Source organism: Archocentrus centrarchus, chromosome 8 (genome assembly GCF_007364275.1).
Source record: "Archocentrus centrarchus isolate MPI-CPG fArcCen1 chromosome 8, fArcCen1, whole genome shotgun sequence".
NCBI classification, from domain to species: domain Eukaryota; kingdom Metazoa; phylum Chordata; class Actinopteri; order Cichliformes; family Cichlidae; genus Archocentrus; species Archocentrus centrarchus.
In genome coordinates this window covers 17,127,394-17,145,771 of record NC_044353.1, presented here as the reverse complement: position 1 = coordinate 17,145,771, position 18,378 = coordinate 17,127,394, and the positions used below count along the sequence as shown (strand labels likewise).

The 18,378-nt window shown below is 41.7% G+C and overlaps 1 protein-coding gene and 1 long non-coding RNA gene across 3 annotated transcripts; one reads left to right on the top strand and one right to left on the bottom strand.

Annotated features, from left to right (window-relative positions):
• The first annotated feature begins 349 nt into the window (after positions 1 to 349).
• Positions 350 to 11,700, top strand: LOC115784820 (G2/M phase-specific E3 ubiquitin-protein ligase-like). 2 transcript variants are annotated; one of them, XM_030736171.1, is made up of 14 exons: positions 350 to 585; positions 734 to 866; positions 1,219 to 1,319; positions 1,419 to 1,716; positions 1,899 to 1,990; positions 2,161 to 2,204; positions 2,366 to 2,399; positions 2,510 to 2,577; positions 2,796 to 2,879; positions 9,349 to 9,665; positions 9,742 to 9,923; positions 10,261 to 10,433; positions 10,757 to 10,971; positions 11,070 to 11,700. In XM_030736171.1, the coding sequence occupies exons 2-14, from the start codon at positions 740 to 742 to the stop codon at positions 11,303 to 11,305; spliced, it is 1,971 nt and encodes a 656-aa protein (XP_030592031.1). In that variant the 5' UTR covers positions 350 to 585; positions 734 to 739; the 3' UTR covers positions 11,306 to 11,700. The 2 variants fall into 2 exon arrangements, with proteins under 2 accessions (XP_030592031.1, XP_030592032.1); XM_030736172.1 differs by lacking the exon at positions 734 to 866.
• Positions 11,701 to 16,083: 4,383 nt separating this feature from the next.
• On the bottom strand, positions 16,084 to 17,424 carry LOC115784819 (uncharacterized). Its single transcript, XR_004020293.1, has 3 exons — positions 17,249 to 17,424; positions 16,773 to 16,878; positions 16,084 to 16,500 (listed from the first exon to the last, which is right to left on the bottom strand). It is a non-coding gene; the product is annotated as an uncharacterized LOC115784819 (long non-coding RNA).
• Between the last annotated feature and the right edge of the window lie 954 nt (positions 17,425 to 18,378).

Here is an 18,378-nt window from a genome sequence, read left to right as displayed (position 1 = left end):
TCCTTTCATTTGTTTAAGCAGTATATTTAATCTTTATTCTCAGACTGTTAATCAGATTCTTCTGTGTCTCAATGACAGAGTTGTGATATTCATAAGTCTCATAACGTTTGCCACTTTTCTTTCCTGGTATCAGATAGTCTAATCTTTATTGTATAGCAGCTCTTTTCCAGTCTTGCTTACTAAACTGCTTAAAGCACACACTTTTAATACCATATTACTCTACAGTGGTTTTCCTCACACACACACACCACTGCTTTTTCTGCAGGTACGGTGGCCCTGAGAGGCCAAATGCACTGCAATGTAAGAAAACACCAGCAAATAGAAAAATGCTGCAACAGCACACAAAACAAAAGGGAAGTTGAAAAAAACAAAACGGAAATAAATGCACAGCAACTTAAGAAAACACCAGCAAATAGAAAAATGCTGCAAAAGCACACAAAACAAAACGGAAGTGTTTTGGGGGGAGACAATATTGTGACGGACCAGCTGCGGAAGTGACAGAACCCAGAACATGCAAACGACGTATGGAGACACTTAAATGAAACGAAGGATTTTTCAGAGTTGTGAGGGACAAAAACATGCAAGGTAATGTGTGTGTTTATTGTGTGATCCATATAATACTGTAGCTATATGTTTGCTATTTAATGTTTACTGTTAGCCTGGGCTAGTTTGACTGCCACTTTTGTAGCTAAAACAAATTGCTAAAATCGGACAATTTTTTTTTGTTTTTCAGGTTAAGATGTATTGTCCATTCTGTGGGTTTAAGTTTGAAAACTTGACAAAATTTTGCTGTTCCTGTGGAAAAGATATAATTTTTGTTCCGGTTAAAGATGCAGCTACCGCTGCAGACCCTGAACACTCAAGAGGTATATTTTTCAAGCTCCCTGGTATTTTTAACTTCTACTAGTTCTGTAAGCAAATAAAATGATGAGGCCAAGAATTGTTCAGCTTGTTAGTGTTTATACTTTTGTATTAACCTATGATTACATGGTGTGAAACATGAAAGAATTTGTTTTTAGTTGGAAAATTATAGGCATCTGGTGTGACAGATACATTTCTGAAACCAAGACCTGATTTTTAATGAAGAAGTGTTTTATGTAAAGTATGTTCATATGGTTTTTCAATTGCAACTTTATCATGTTTGCCTTTGTATCATGAGCCAAAGTAGACCAATAAAGGATCTTTTATGGTCTCTCCTCCACTTCCCTGCCTTTCCAGGAAAGTCAGTTTTTCAGCAGTTCTTCAAGTACCGTGAAGGAAAAGAGGCAGAAAGAAGGATGTTCTCAAAATGCAAAAAGAAATCAAAGAAAATAGTGAAGGTAATAATTGAAATATTTGAAAGCGAGGCTGTTTTCTGACAGAATGAAACAGTTGTGCAAAATGTGACCACCATTTTTTTTTTCTGATATATAATCTAGATTTCTGTTGGGATCATGAACAAAACCAAGACTGGCATGAGGCCCATAAGAGGGAAAACACTACCATTAGATGTTGAACCAAGTTGGTCGTCTGAGAAACTTTTGGGTGCTGCTATTAAAAAACTGAAAGATATGGAAGCTGGAGAATACATCCTGCTGTACCCTGATGGCTCTCAAGTAAAAAATATTCCTGGAACTGACACGCCTTTTACAATTCAACTCTACAAAGAGGCTGTTGGAAAATCTTACCAAAGAATTACACTGTTTGTCTGCACCACTGAGGGCTTCTTGTCAGAAAGTGAGTATTAAATATAGTTGGCACAATTTTAGTTCTCTCTTTTACCATCTCTATTGTCTAATTTCTTTATTTCTGTGATTAGTGCTTTTGTTTTTAACTAAAGTTAAAGTTAGAATTCTAGCCAGTGTGTTGAACAGCATTGAGCATCCAACTGTAACTGTGATCATAAAATATTCTGTAAGATCCCAGAGATGAAAGTGATTCTGAAGATGAGGAGGATGATGAAGTTATTGTTAGGGTTCCACCCATTATGTCACCTCTCTCTGACACAGTGGTAAGTAAATTTCAGGGATTTATTAGTTCAAGATTTTTGTGCTCTCCATTCAGACATATTGCATTCAGTTTCTGGATATAACAATAATAAGGTTTTAAAGGAATATAGAGTGGTAAGAATTAGAGTTGTGACAGACAATGAGTTTAGGGTTTCATGATTATATTTGACAGCTTTGGACAAGCCCAGAAAGTAGTACACCAGAGTCCAGACATCGGTAAGTTAGCTGCTTTCTGACACATTGATGTGGCCTCAGTGTCAGGGATATAAACATGTAATGTTTTTAATTCTTTAAAGTTTGCATTTGATGGCCACTTAAAATTTTTCTGTTTTGTAGCATTCTTATCTTCTTAATCATTTAAACTCTGCATTTTATAGGTCACCCTCAACATCCCAGCCATCAAGTGTGCAAGTATATAATATTCTTGTTTATACTGTAATAATGCTACATTTCCATTTCGAAGTTAAATGTGTATGCCATTACGTATTTTTTTTGTAGTGTACAGTGTGTTTATGTTGCAGGTTCAGAATGCTACAGGACCCCAAAAGGCATCCACCTCAGCAGATCATATTTCAAGTCATTTCTACAAGTTAGTCATAATGTTATATCACAACCTTTCATTTTTATTTTGAATGCAGTATAGAAATAACAAGGTCAGTGACAATTTTTTTTTTTTTTAATTACTGAGGTTCTCTATCTAATCCACAACTCTAATCATAACATTTTCTGTCAAAACAGCCAAATTCTGAGCCAGACTACCCATTAAATTTACTGCATTTATCTTGTGTTTGTACTTTCCTTCCACAGTACATATACCAACATTTATGCACCTGTCATCATTGACAGCAGTTCTTCAGAAGCTGAGGTAGAGGACTTTCCAATGGAAGACAGGTAATTTGATATTTCAAAGTACAATAAACACATAGTTTTGTGACTATTTTTTTTTGATACATGTAAAACATGTATCAAATATGTATTGTCCATTGAACATTATATATTACTGTTACTGCTGCTATTTTTGATCCAATACACTTTTGACAGGAACAAAAATGTCTAACCGTTCCTCTGTAGTTGTTGCTCTGCTGATAAATGCATTCATGCTAAAGGATTCTGAAAATTCTTTGTTTACTGGGGATTGTTCTGAAGTTCTTTTTCTAACTTCGTTCGGTGTTTCACTATGGGAATCGCCTTGGCGTGACCAACTACGGAAGCTCCAATGACACCACGTCTGTCTGCGACAGACCTGTCAAGCCGTGCTCAGGGCCCCGCCCCTCCTACTATCACGGCTGACCAGCTCCTCCCTACTCATTCTCGCTTTCTTCCCGTGAGAAACTACATCGGGCTCCCTCAGCGTGTCTAGGCTGGCTTGGTTAGCTGTTTAACAGTTCTCAGGCGTCCCGTAGAGGAGTACGTCGCCGAACGCAGTTCTCCAGTTTTCAGTCTGGATTGTGCTGAGTAAGTCCTTCGAAAGAAGTGTACTGGTAGTTATACACCCTGGACAGCGACCGCGTCGTGGCGAGCTGTCTTCAGCGGTCACCTGGTTTTAATTAGCAGGGTAGCCGTTGTGTGTGTGTGTAACTTGGGCTAACGCGTCACGGCGAGCTTTTCGGTGTCCGGCTAGCATTAGCTTGTTAGCGGGTCAGTACCGTGTTAGGTCTGGCTAGCATTAATTTGCTAACCGACCCTAAACAGTGTTAGGTTTCAGTTAGCATTAATTTGTTAGCTGGATCAACTGGTAGAGCTCAGCTAACGTGTCACGACGAGCTGACTCTCACGGCGACTAGCTCGGACTTAACCCCGTTGCTAGCGCTAGCTACAAACAGGCTAACGTGTCACGACGAGCCTTGTATAGCTCAGTCTCACCATCTTTCCGACCACGATGGCTACGGCTCCTACCCCCGCCAAAGAGTCAGAACCGAAGGCCAAAGAGGCTGCATCCCGCCCATGCCTCGCATCATGCGGTGCTTCCATTTCGGGCAGGGACTCTCATCCGATGTGCATAGCTTGCATGGGTGCTAAGCATGCTCAAACTTCTCTGGCGGACCCGCAAGGTTGCTCTCACTGCGCCTTGATGCCAGAGAAAATCCTGGAAAGGAGGTTGAGAGTAGCAGTGGCTAACAGCCAGGACCCCTGTCTGTCAGCCAACAATGCTACGATTGATATCCATCAGCCGACAGCCACAACGAGCTGGGCGGACATAATGGAGGAAGTGTCCCCGGTTATGCCCCAGTTGTTCGAGGGGTTCCTTGACCCAACTGAGGGTGAGCCGGCGGATGAGGATGCGGATGGCGATGCCAACTCCGACCTCCTCGGCCTAGAAGACATGGAGGAAGAGGAGGATGACTCCACCTTCCCTGCCCAGCAGTCCAGGCCCCCAAGTGGGGCTGAAGCTGTACCCCCAGTGGACAGCAACTTGTATGATGTTTGCAAACGGGCTGCTGCCAAGCTGGGCATCACATGGCCAGCAGCCCAGGCGGCTGAAGGGGCAGAACGTGACCTGTATGATGGCAAGAGGCTCCCTCCAGCCTCACCACCTGCAAAGCAGCTTCTGCCAGCAGTGCCTGCTTGCATGAAAGAAATGAGTCGCTATTGGTCTAGCCCTTTTAAGAGCAAGCTTCCTACCCAGGGCTGCTCTAAGCTGGAGATGCAAGGAATGGGTGAGCTGGGGCTGACCGGACCCCCAGCAGTTGAGCCTTCAGTGGCTTATCACCTTCACCCTAACCGCAGGTCAGTTTCAGCTTCTTCTAATATTTCTCTGCCCAGTAAGATGGATCGCCTCACCGCATCCATCTATCAAAGGATGTACAAATATTCAGCACAGTCAGTGTGTTCCCTTAATGCGGTTACACTGCTGTCAGCTTATCAGGCAGAGATTTTAGAGGACATGGGCATTCAACTGGACTCGGGGTCTCCAAACCCGGCCCTCTGGGATGAGATCTGTGTGGTCAACGATCTTATCCTACGCTCCTCCAGGGGAGCAGTCCAGGGTTGTGGCGTGTAATGGGTCTTGCAGTCTCAGGTGAGAGAGCTTTATGGCTAAACCTGTCAGGATTGGGAGACACTCAGAAGGCTGAAATCATGGATGCAGCCTATGACCCAGCCACGGGTCTCTTTGGCCCAGCTTTGGAGAAAATGAGAGAGACAAGCACTCTCAGAAAGCAGGAGGGAGAAGCTTTCAATCTCTGCTTACCCAGAAAAGTGAACCCACAATCTCACCAGGTGCCTAGAGTAGGCTTCGCAGCAGCAGCTGCAGCCATGAGGGGTAGGCAGAGTGGGGCTAAAGTTCAGAGGCAAGCGGCAAGACTGCAGCCTTCCCACCAGGTCAAGGCAGAAAACCCAAGGCCTTGGGGCAAACACTCCTTTGCAGCAGCTGCTGCAAAGAACCGAACGTCACACCCCGGGGAAGGGAAGAAGAAGCGTTCAGCCTAGCAAGCCTGCAACGTTGTGCATCACCTCTCTCTCCTCCCTCAAAGAGGAGGAAGGTGCTGGAAGAGGCAACCACACCTCCCAGGGTTCATGGTTCAGAGGCTCCTGGGGTTCCCAGTTCATCAGGAGCCCTCTCTCGGTTCCCACACCTAGTTCAGAGAGAGGAGATGTGGGGTCAAAGGTCGCAGTGTCACCATGCACTTCCCCGGTTTCATTATTCACTTCAAAGCAATCTATCAGTGTCACCAAGCACTGCCCAAAGTTTTCAGACACTTCATTGTGTTTCGGGGGTTCAAAAAGAAATAAAGTGTGCATTCCTGCAACCAGGCAGTTTGCCAAGGGCAGAATGTCCCCCCAGTTTAAAGAAAATGAAAAAAATGAAAGAAAGTCACTGTCATGTCACTACGTTCCCCGCGGAGGGAGCTGGCGCTCTTCACGAGGGGGACACCTCCATGCGGGAGGCAGAGGTGACGTCACACGTGCTCTCTGCGCGGCTGGAGCAATGGCGCGCATGCGCAGTCCATCCCTGGGTTATGGCCACCATTTCCCAAGGATACAGGCTTCAGTTCGCAATGAAACCACCGAAATTCAACGGAAAGTTGATTTCAGTGGCCAAGGGAGAGTCAGCAAGCGTATTGGAGGACGAAATTGCTTCCCTGTTACGCAAACAGGAGATCAGAGCGGTCCCGAGCGAGGAGGCTCAGCAGGGCTTTTACTCCCGCTATTTCCTCATTCCAAAAAAAGAGGGTTCCTCTCTCCGGCCCATTTTAGATCTACGTGTATTGAACAAACACTTGAGAAAGTACACGTTCAGAATGCTCACACACAAAGCGCTCTGTCGGGCCGTTCACCCAGACGATTGGTTTGTGACAATCAACCTCTCAGACGCATATTTTCACATCGCCATTTATCCTCCACACAGGAAATATCTCAGGTTCGCCTATCAGAACGCAGCATATGAGTTTCAGACTATCCCATTCGGGCTATCATTAGCCCCAAGGGTGTTCAGCAAATGTGTGGAGGCAGCGCTGTCTCCGTTAAGGAACAGCGGCATCAGAATATTCTCTTACATAGACGATTATCTGATATGCTCCCGATCGCGGGAGCAGGCGATCAGAGATTCCAGGGTGGTGGCAAACCACCTTACGGAGCTCGGCTTCAAAATCAACCTGGAAAAGAGCCGCTTGAAACCCGCACAGTATACGGAATATCTGGGGCTCATTTTAGATTCCAGATCTTATCGTGTCACGCTTTCAGAGCACAGGATCGCATCCTTCACTCAGTGCCTCTCCCTCTTTCAAGTGGGGAAAGTCGTGCGTTTCCGGCTCTGTCTCCGCCTCCTCGGCCTTATGGCCTCGGTAATAAATGTGGTGCATTTGGGGCTGCTTATGATGAGGGATTTTCAGCGTTGGGTCACGTCCCTACGTCTGTGCCCTCACCGCCATCTCGGTCGCAGTGTAAAAATAACACCGTCATGTATAGCGGCTCTCCAGCCTTGGAGGAACCCAGCAGCTCTTGCGGCGGGAGTACCTCTGGGCGCGGTGTCATCCAGGATGACCCTGACCACAGATGCATCTCTGTCAGGGTGGGGCGCAACCATGATGGGGAGGGCAGTAAATGGTGTTTGGTCTCGGAGGCTCTCTCGGGCTCACATCAACATACTGGAGCTGCACGCAGTGCGCTTAGCTCTAAGGCATTTTCTGCCGTATCTCCAGGGTCAACATGTTTTGGTGAAAACAGACAACTCTACAGTATTTGCTTATATCAACCGCCAGGGTGGTACTCGTTCCCTGCAGTTGCACAGACTGGCCAGGGAAATAATTGTGTGGAGCAGCACAAAATTCCTCTCCCTTCGGGCAACTCACGTGCCGGGTATTCTGAACAGGGGGGCGGACCTCCTGTCCAGAGGGAACCCGTTGTTCGGAGATTGGCGACTTCACCCGCAGGTGGTGGAGCAGATATGGCAGAAATACGGCCGGGCTGCCGTAGATCTCTTCGCCTCGCAGGAAAACACACATTGCCCACTGTTTTTCTCCCTGTCAGACCCAGTCGCCCCACTGGGCATGGACGCTCTGGCCCACCCATGGCCAGACACACTGCTATATGCCTTTCCGCCTCTCAGCCTTATCTCTCCAACCCTAATCAGAGTGAGAGATCAGGGGCTGTCGCTAATTTTAATAGCGCCACGGTGGCCGTCGAAACACTGGTTAGCAGAAATAATTCAGCTCCTGGCGGGCGAACCGTGGCCGCTCCCCATCCGCCGGGACCTTCTGTCTCAGGCGCGAGGGGAGATATATCATCCTCACCCAGACCGGGTGGCTCTCTGGGCCTGGCCCGTGAAAGGTCGAATTTGAATGCTGCGGGTCTGCCTCTGAAGGTTATTGACACCATTCAGAATGCAAGAGCTTCCTCCACACGCTCTCTTTACAGTTGTAAATGGCGTGTTTTTGAAGAATGGTGCTATGAAAGGCAGGTTATCCCTTTTCAGTGCTCTGTGGTGGAGTTGCTGTGTTTTCTTCAGGATTTGCTGGACGGAGGGAAAGCTTTTTCCACAATAAAGGTCTATTTGGCAGCTATTTCAGCCTGCCATGTGGGATTGGGTGATAAACCTATTGGTCAGCACCCTCTTGTGTGTCGCTTCATGAAGGGGGCACGCCGTAAGCTCCCAGTCTCAAGGCCACTGGTCCCATTATGGGATTTATCACTGGTTTTGGATGCACTCTCCTACCACCCCTTCGAGCCAATCGAGGCTGTAGGGTTGAAATTTCTCTCACTTAAAACCGCTCTGCTGCTGGCTCTAACTACAGCCAAGCGAGTTAGTGAGTTACAGGCTTTGTCCATTCACCCCTCTTGTTTACAGTTGGCCCCTGGTCTTACTAAAGCATGCCTGAGGCCAAACCCAGCCTTTGTCCCTAAGGTGATAGAGTCATCATACAGGTGCCCCACAGTAGAACTGCTGGCATTTCACCCCCCGCCTTTTTCCTCTGTAGAGGAGCACAGGCTTAACACCTTGTGCCCTGTGCGGGCCTTGGGGTCATATGTGAACAGAACAGCTGGGTTCAGGAAATCTGATCAGCTGTTTGTTTCCTGGGCCCACCCCCACAAGGGCAGGCCTTTGTCCCGCCAGAGGCTGTCTCATTGGATTGTAGAGGCTATAACTCTAGCCTATAGCTGTAAGAGTACTCAGCCCCCATCGGGGCTTCGAGCTCATTCTACTAGGGGCATGGCTACATCCTGGGCTTTGTTCAGAGGGGTGTCAGTCCAGGATATCTGTGCAGCAGCGAGTTGGGCTACACCACACACATTTGTGCGGTTTTATAGACTGGATGTCGCTCAGTCATCCCTGGCTCAGGCAGTCCTGGAGTCTAGTGCCTCAGGTCTGAGCTGAGATCCTGGGCAGCACTGGAGCACAGCTTCGGGAGGGCTGGCGCAATCCGGGAGTGGGCTATATCTCCCATAGTGAAACACCGAACGAAGTTAGAAAAAGAACGTTGGGTTACATAACGTAATCCCTGGTTCTTTGATAACAGAGTGAGGTGTTTCACCATCACTTCCCTCCTTGCTTGGGCACGGAAAGAAATCTGCTTAGAATGAGTAGGGAGGAGCTGGTCAGCCGTGATAGTAGGAGGGGCGGGGCCCCGAGCACGGCTTGACAGGTCTGTCGCAGACAGACGTGGTGTCATTGGAGCTTCCGTAGTTGGTCACGCCAAGGCGATTCCCATAGTGAAACACCTCACTCTGTTATCAAAGAACCAGGGATTACGTTATGTAACCCAACGATTCATATTTTGTTTTTGAAAATTACTTAAAAGAAAAAAATATAAAAAGACAACAAATAAAACACAACTCCCAAATAATAACAGCAAAAAGCTTGAACGCACAAAGTGGAAAAGAGTTTAAATATTATCTTGCTTTTCACTGATTGATTCTACAGTGATGAACCTGATGGACTAACGGCTGCAGATGTCATCTCAAATCTGTCTCTGAAGATTAACAAAACTTCCTGTAGCAGATTCAACATTAACCGAGCTAATGTCTGGGATGGTGCCTATAGAGGCTTCAGACGCTCTACATATAGCCCCAACTCTGCCATGATGGTGAAATTCTCCGATGATGTTGGGCTGGTGGAAGAGGCTTTGGACACAGGTGGGCCTACTCGAGAATTTCTCACCCTTTTGATGGAAGCCGTAAAGACAAGAAGAATATTTGAAGGAAAAGACCACGCCAAATACCTCACATTTGATAGCAAAGGTAGTTATTTTTTTTCCCACATTTTTTTTCAATACTCATAATTGGTTTATTATAATGTAATATTTTTTTCCTTTAGCTGCAGAGGAAAATGAATATTTCTACGTTGGAAGAATGATCGCAGTGTCCATTGTTCATGGTGGTCCAGGGCCACGTTGTCTTTCCCCAAACTTCTTCATGTATCTTGTTGGCAAAGACAAGACATTTGAGGCTCCAATTGATGATATACCAGATGAAGAAATCAAGAAGGCTCTCCTTGAGGTATTTTGTAAGGTTGGGATACTGAAGAACCTCAATAAAGGGAAAAGACATGGATTTAGTTTTGGTTATCCACTGAAAGTATGATTGCAGAAACTTGTTGATTAGAGAGTGTGTTAGACTGCACTGTAAGAGTGAAGGATGTCACTTGAATGAGTCATTTTTTTTTTTAGCCCAATTATATGGTTATGAATATGGCTTTCAAATGTCTCAAATTATGTAGTCATAATTTCCATTGTGAAAATATTTGAATAGTCCAAGCCCTAATAATTTTGATAGATTGTTGAATGTGAAATAAGTAAAACTAAATACATATACTGTGTTTTTGTTTTTATTTTAGATAAAGAATGCAAAATCCGTGAATGAGCTGCGAGTACTTTCTGAAAAACACTCCAGCTTGCTCCAGACTGCAGGCTGCTATCGCTTCATGGGGACACTGGAGGATAAGAAGAAGGTAGTAGCTGATTACATTCAGTGGTACTTCATCTATCGAAACCATCTTTCCATCCAGAGGTATGACATTCTGACTATTCAGTAGTTACTTTTGTTTTCTAATGAACTTACAGTATTTGGTTTTCAAGATCCACTCCACCTCCCAATAATAAAAAAAAACCAATGTTATAAATGCAAGAGCTCTTTTGGGTTGGGGGGGGCTGGGCTTGGCTTCTGTTTTATAGCAGGATGTGTCTTAGCTGGGTAACAATGCCGGTTTGATTCTTACACAATAGCTTTTGTTTAATTGTTGAGTTAATTATGCTGTAGGTAAGGGAAAACAACCTTGACAAGTAACATCTAAATAATCTATTTTTTTTTTTTTAAATGACTTTGTTTTATAGGTTCAGAGAGGGTCTAGCGACGCTGGATTTTGTCAACGCCCTGGAACAGCATCCTTCACTCTTCTCCTTGTTCATGTGCTACACTGAGACCAGGCTGACAGCTGATGCTGTGGAGGACATCTTCCACATGCAGTTCAGTCCACCTGACAGCACCAGGTGTCAAGAGGAAACAAGAGTACTCAGCTACTGGCAAGACTATCTGCTTTATGTGGAAGGTATTAAAGTTGGTTGAAAATGTAATCAGTATTAAACGTAAGGGCACATTTGTCAGTTTATTCCCATTAAATAATTTTTTTCCTTCTTACCTCCCCAGAGAAAAGTGGAAATCTGTCTTTGGAAGACATCCTTATGTTTGCTACTGGACTGAGGGAAATTCCTCCAGCAGGAATTCAGCCAAAGCCACAGCTTCTTTTTGAGGCCACCTCACACTTCCCTGTAGCAAATGTTTGTGCAAATACTATCAGAATTCCAGTGTTACACAGTTATGAGGAGTTTCAAGAAGCCATGGATTATGGCATCCAGAACTCTCCTGGGTTTGGACTTCCCTAAACTCCAAATATTGTTGCTCATAAGTTTAACCTCAGCATTTATGGTTTTAATCAAAAGTTTCAAATTTTACATTATTTTATAAACCCCCCATGTTATCAAATTTTATTTTAGCATTTTGTGATGAAACGTTTCAAGAAAGTCTCTAAACATAGTACATAAAGATTGGTGTATCTCAGTAAATTAGAATATCTGGATTTGTCATTTCAAAAACACTAATCGTAATTGGCAAAATTTAAAAAAGTTTAAAATATTTATATCTTGAAAATTAGCATTTTAAAATGGAAAAAAATCAAACATTTCCTCAATATTCAAATGCACTGAGACACAGTGGTAGAATTATACAGAAAAAAAGATCAGCACTCTGAGGAAAAAAAAGCTTTATTTTAATAATAGTGCATTTTTCTTTTTGAGGAACACATTTGTGAAGAAATGCTCATTATTCTTAGAGTTAACAAAAATACTGATCTTGAATGCTTTTGTAAACCTGTCTTAGTTAAACAAATCTGTACTTCCATGTGCTGTTTGATGTTACATCATTAAAAGGAAAAAGTTCTTCACACAGTAGAACACATGGTCTTCTGCTTTCTTCAGGTCGAAAACCTAGCCAGTGAAAGTTTTCAGTAGTTAAACAATTTTAAACAAAAATAGTAATTCTGTAACAAATTTGTATCTAAAGTTTGTTCAAAGTTGTTTTTTTTTGAGAATTTGTGTCAGAGCTAATAGTAGCCACATCTAACAGATGATTTCTGTTAGAATCCCCATTTGTTATCCTCTAAAGTCCAGCCATATTTTTGAGTGATATATAATTTTCAACTGCAGTGGACCAGCTGACTGGTCGAGGAATTTCACTCTGTCTTTCCAAGTTCATTAAATGAACCTGGAGATTGTCATCACCACATAGACTGCGCTGGGCTGGCAGAATGTCATCAAACTGGTGCAGGACCTCCTGAGACACTTGGAATCCACACTCTGTGCCACCATACCTTCAGTCAGTCAGAAATAGGAACAAAGTCAGGCACTTCACCAGGAACCATCCTTTAAGACTACAAAAAAGTTCATTTAAAAGCATCTATATTTTTTGTGAAGATCAAGTCTTTTTCAGTTAAGATGTTATTTACAGAGGTGGGAAGTAACGAAGTACAAATACTTCGTTACTGTACTTAAGTAGATTTTTTAGGTATCTGTACTTTACTTGAGTATTTATTTTTCTGAGTACTTTTTACTTTTACTCCCTACATTTTTACACAAGTATCGGTACTTTCTACTTCTTACATTTTCAAACAGACTCGTTACTTTTTAACACGTCAGGGAGAAGTTTGCGTTTCCGGTGTTGTGCCAAAAAGTGATTGTCTGCCAGAAAGTGATTTTTGATGTTTCTATGTGCTTTTATGTGTAATGTATTTGCTCATATTGGTGAATAGAGTGTAGTCAATAGGATTTATGAAGGGCTTAGATATAAAATAAAGAAATGACCTGTTATTCAAGTATGTTTATGACTCTGCATTATTGCACGTACGTATAATAAATCCAGTCCTCTTTGGTCACTGAAAATATCTTTAGAGTGTAATGTCATATTTGTTCTGATTTCTGCTGCCCTCTTGACCACATATCGCTTTAAAAATCTGGCCAATCGCAGTTTTTACCCTGATAAATAAAGAATATATAAAAGTCTGTGCCAAAAACTGATTGCAGCTTCTACCTTGTGACAGAAATGTTGTTTGTTACTCAAAATGACTTGATATCATTCATGAGAGATATGTTTGACATATTTTTCACAGATTACAGATCAGCAAGTCATTTACAACAGTTTAAATATGGGCAATCATTTTCTGGCAATCACTTTTTGGCAGACGATCACTTTTTGGCACAACACCGGTCAGTGCGCCGTCAGTCATCAAGCGATCTGAGCCTAAAAGGAGGAATAATAACATATAAGAGACAATCGTACTGGCGTATCCTCCATCACCGGGGCTTATTGGGTACAAAGGGATTAAATACACAAACCCATATAATTAATGTCTCATTTTTAGCGCTATAATCAGGGGTCACAGCGGGCCGGACCGAGTCCGTAAGTTATGCTCGCGGGACATAAACAGCTTAGCTAGCGCTACTGAAGAGGAGCGAGCATGAAGGGAGTAACATGTTGCAGGTAAATGCAACGTTTCTAAATGCTCAACAAATAATAGCAAACACACAAAGTGTGTGCAGTTTGTCACACAGTGTGTCTGCTAGCTAAAAGAAGAGCTGCTGCATTTCAGGGAGAGCAAAGAGAGAGAAGTTCACTCAGAGATGGAGAAAGAGGACAGGAGAGGAAGAAGAGAGGTTAGATTTAAAGGTAAGGACTGGAAAATAAACTGAAGTATGCTGACTTTGTGTTATTCAAAGATTGGATGAAAATACTGCAGTTTAGTACATAATAAAGGGTTAGCTTGTTGTACTGTATTTGCAGTAAAGCTCTGTGTTGGTGCACTTTGTGTTCATGGTCAGAGTTACAGGTTACATCAGTGCAGCAGAGATGAGTTTGAATCAAAGCTGCTGATGCTGAGATTCATTCACTGAATCCAACATTTCTACAGCCTGTATGCTGTCAGTGTAGGGGATGGAGATCAGCTCAGATAGCTGTGAAATACTGGGTTACATCTTTGTGAGTTCACTTCATCCACACAGAGCAGTAAACCTCAGAGCAGCAGCAGCAGGTCAGCTGATCACAGCCTGCACACCAACATCATTTACTGGAGCTACAATAGAAAGCTGTGGTTCTTCTCCCCATGCAGAGCCGCTACAGCTGATCTTAGTGTTCCTCCACCTTCTGAATCCCACTGTAACCCCTGAGTATCCTCATGTTGGTGTTTAGGTGGAGGCACAGTCACCCTCTACTATGGAGGCCACAGAGAACAGAGCTGTGTTTAAATTCCCTTTCACAGTTTGTGATTCAAGCTGAGAGCATTCATTAGGATTAAAATTTAGATTGGAATAACGTTTGTGTTCTCATGTATTATTTTATATTATTACAATAATATATAATAAGTTCAGTTCAGTTAGCTTTACACAAAAATAGCAGGTAGAAACGTCCTCCAAAGAGCTACTTTTACTTTCTTACTTTGAGTAAATTTCAGAGCCTGTACTTTTTTACTTTTACTTAAGTAAAGAAGTTGAACCAGTACTTCGACTTTTACCAAAGTATTTTTTAACACAAGTACTTGTACTTCTACTTAAGTACAGAATGTCAGTACTTTTGCCACCTCTGGTTATTTAAAAAAGTTTAAATATAACAATGAAAGTTAAAATATGATTGTCTAAGTTTTATATTGGACCACTGTGCTAATAGAAGGTATGTGCATGATGTCATCGAACAGAGCTAATGGAAGCAGCAGTGACAAAAACATGTAACAGCTTTAGTTTCTAGTTTCAAAAACAGTACAAGTGTACCTAGTGTGAGTTGAGAGTAAATTGTTAAAACCTAATACCATTCTGTTTAATGAACACTAGTGATAAGGTAAAGAAAAAAAAATACACATAAGGGAAGGTCTGGTCCTCAGTCTTTTCCTATACGTACACTATTGCGTAATAAACATTTCAGGAGACACTGACCTAAAATATATGGACTAAATACATTACCTGTGAGGAATGTGATAACATGGCTTTTGGTTTACCAGATGGACACAAAGACTGCCGCACAGGTCTGATGGTGTGATTGTTCCAGAGCTGTCTGTACTCATCAAGCTCTCTTTGCAAGACATTCATGAAGACATAGCGCAGAAGGCATCTATGCTCATGACTGCCATTGAAAAGTTGCCTCTCTCTCAGGTCACTGAAGAGTTCAATCCAGAACTGAGTCCTAATGATAGAATGACAACATACACAAAATTTGACAAAACAATGTGTTAATGTAATTGTTGTCTTTAAAAAAATTGGGTGAATTCATCCAAACAATTCTGAACTGCAATCACTTTGGTTATAATTTTTTTTAAAAAACTGATTCTGTTGTTCTGAAATATAGCATCACTGTACTATAAAAATCAACAATTAAAAAACTTGTAACAAAATTATCAATCCATGTGATTCCTGCATTTACTGGCTAAGCTAAAGAAAAATTATAACATGCAAGCCTGCCCGTATAAAAATAATAGTTTGTTTCTACATGAATATTGAAACTGGTATTCCTTGACAGTTCCAATTCACACAGAACTAAGTGACACCCACAGAAGTAAGTGACACCCTCAGCACCTATTAAATGCTAAAGATGTCTTTAATTACCACTTAAAAGAGCTTGTTTGAAACAATAATTTCTTAAAATTTTGAAAAGGTAGCAGTTTTTTTTTTTTTTGCAGTTCCTATTAACACTCCTATGTGAAATGTTTCAGAGTTGGATTTTCTTCTATTTTAGGAATGTGTGTACCAAAGCATTTCTTACTGCAGCATTTTTGAGACATGATACATCATCTGAGAAATGTGAAGCTACCAATTTTTTGTTGTGACTGTAATTTGACATTCAAAAAAAACAGTACATTACTGACCAGTAAGAACTTTGGACATGTTTTAGAAAGTGATGACTGATAAGCAGCATTAAATTTCACATTTGCTGAATTTACCTTAAAATGCACGTACCTTTGCTTTCTGAAAGAAGACCACCAACTTTCAATCCGTTGGTTTGTAGCTAAGGTGCCATACATATGACTGCGGGCTCCTGCAAATTCATCTCTATGCTCTGATCTTAATGCACAGTGAATGGCTGCCATTGTGCCATTTTCTGTGCCACAGTCCATACGAAGGCAGCTTATCATATCCATCCACATGCCACACTTGATTTGGTCCTTCTGCAAAGTATCCTCTTTGAACAAACCTGCGTTTACAGCGAAGCTGAACACCACATGGATCTAGTCTAGAGAGCATGTGCATCACATCATTTCTTTTAACTGTCAGGTGATATTTTTGTTGCAGTGTCTGCCACATGGCTCTGTAACCCAGAAGCTGGCCTGAGCCTCTCAGTTCTTGTGCAACAATGTCACTGACAATATCAGTGGGAGCATAGTCTGTCCTTCTGGTCAGTCCAGCATCTTTTAGCCTCCTCTTTAATGTTCTCAGACTTATACAAATATTGTGCTTTGTTGTAAGAAAATCAAGGATCACTTCATATGTGTGGCCCTCTGAGAAATATTTACTTATGAGGTCTGTGACTGAGACGGGGTTAGAGGCTGAAGGGAAAAGAGATAAGGATCATTATCAAAACAGGAATCCACAAAAGCACTTCATAATTGTAAACAGAAAAGTACTACTGGAACAACAAACAGGAGACATGTCAATACTCAAGACTCAAATATTAAATCTTCTAAAAAAAAAAAATAAATAAATAAAACCTGCACTGACTGACATCTGTGGTGTATATGGATATGGATAATGGATAATGCCTTAGAGAACCTAAACGTAAGTGGTGAATGCTTAAACTTTAAGGAAGACCAGTGCTTACCATTCTCTATAAAAGGTGCCAAAACGTGAATGTTGCTGCCACACGAACCACAAAAAACTCCAATATGTCCCACCAGATGGATTCCACAATATGGACAATACATTGTCTGGTGGAGAAACACAAAGAGGATGCCTGTGATATCAAACTACCAAATTAAAAGCTACACACATAGTTAGGTACAATTACAAGCAATTATGAGAGTATTTAAGTAATCCAATTTGTGATTACTTAACAGCCCAAATGAAGATTTTTTTCACATTTGATTTCATCTTCACATCAATAAACTAGTGATACTATTATGCACATTAATACCTTTAACTCACAGTACTTGGTCTCAAATACAAAAAATAAAATCTAAAGCTACGTTAACATAGAGCTACAACTGTTTTTTTTAGACAAACTCTATAATTAGCTATTTATGTATATTTTATATATCTACAGTATTATATGGATCATGCAATAAACACACACATTACCTTGCATGTTTTTGTCCCTCACAACTCTGAAAAATCCTTCGTTTCATTTAAGTGTCTCCATACGGCATGTTCTTGGTTCTGTCACTTCCGCAGCTGGTCCGTCACAATATTGTCTCCCCCCAAAAACACTTCCGTTTTGTTTTGTGTGCTTTTGCAGCATTTTTCTATTTGCTGGTGTTTTCTTACATTGCAGGTCATTTATTTCCGTTTTGTTTTTTTCAACTTCCGTTTTGTTTTTTTCAACTTCCGTTTTGTTTTGTGTGCTTTTGCAGCATTTTTGTATTTGCTGGTGTTTTCTTACATTGCACGTTTTGTTTTTTTCAACTTCCATTTTGTTTTGTGTGCTTTTGCAGCATTTTTCTATTTGCTGGTGTTTTCTTACATTGCAGTGCATTTGGCCTCTCAGGGCCACCGTAGTTTTGTGTGTTTAAACTCTTCGTGTTTTTTCCATTGAATATTTCAATTTTCCTTTGAAAAATCAGCCACTCTCTTACCAGTAACAGTAATTGTGATTAGTCAGATGTTGCCATCACCACCCCATTATAAATGTGCTCGTACCTAGTTCAGGAAGGTTATCAACTTGATAACCAGCTTTTTGTGACTGGTTATCCTGATTGCCAGTGTTACACTGTAAAAAAGTATGTAAAAATGACAGTGGAAAACTGTGAAATGACAACAGTAATAGACCGTAAAATCAAAAAGTTTGTATTTCTGTAGCAGATACTTGATTACCGTAAATAGAAAAACAATACATAACTATAATTTTTACTGTGATAATGTGTTGAAATGACAGTGAATATCTTGTTCCTGCACTGCAAAAAAAGTTTGTAAAAAATACAGTGGAAAACTGCCAAATGGCAACAGTAATAGAATGTGAAATCGAAAAGGGTGTATCTCTGTGGCAGAAACATGTGATTACCGTAAATCAAAAAACAATACATAACTGTAATTTTTACTGTCATAATATGTTGAAATCACACATTTTCACTGTGAAGATCTTTTTTCCTGCACTGCAAAAAAGTCTGTAAAAAATACAGTGGAAAACTGCCAAATGGCAACAGTAATAGACCGTGAAAGTGAAACAGCTGTATCTCCATAGCAGAAACATTTAATCACCATAAATCAAGAAC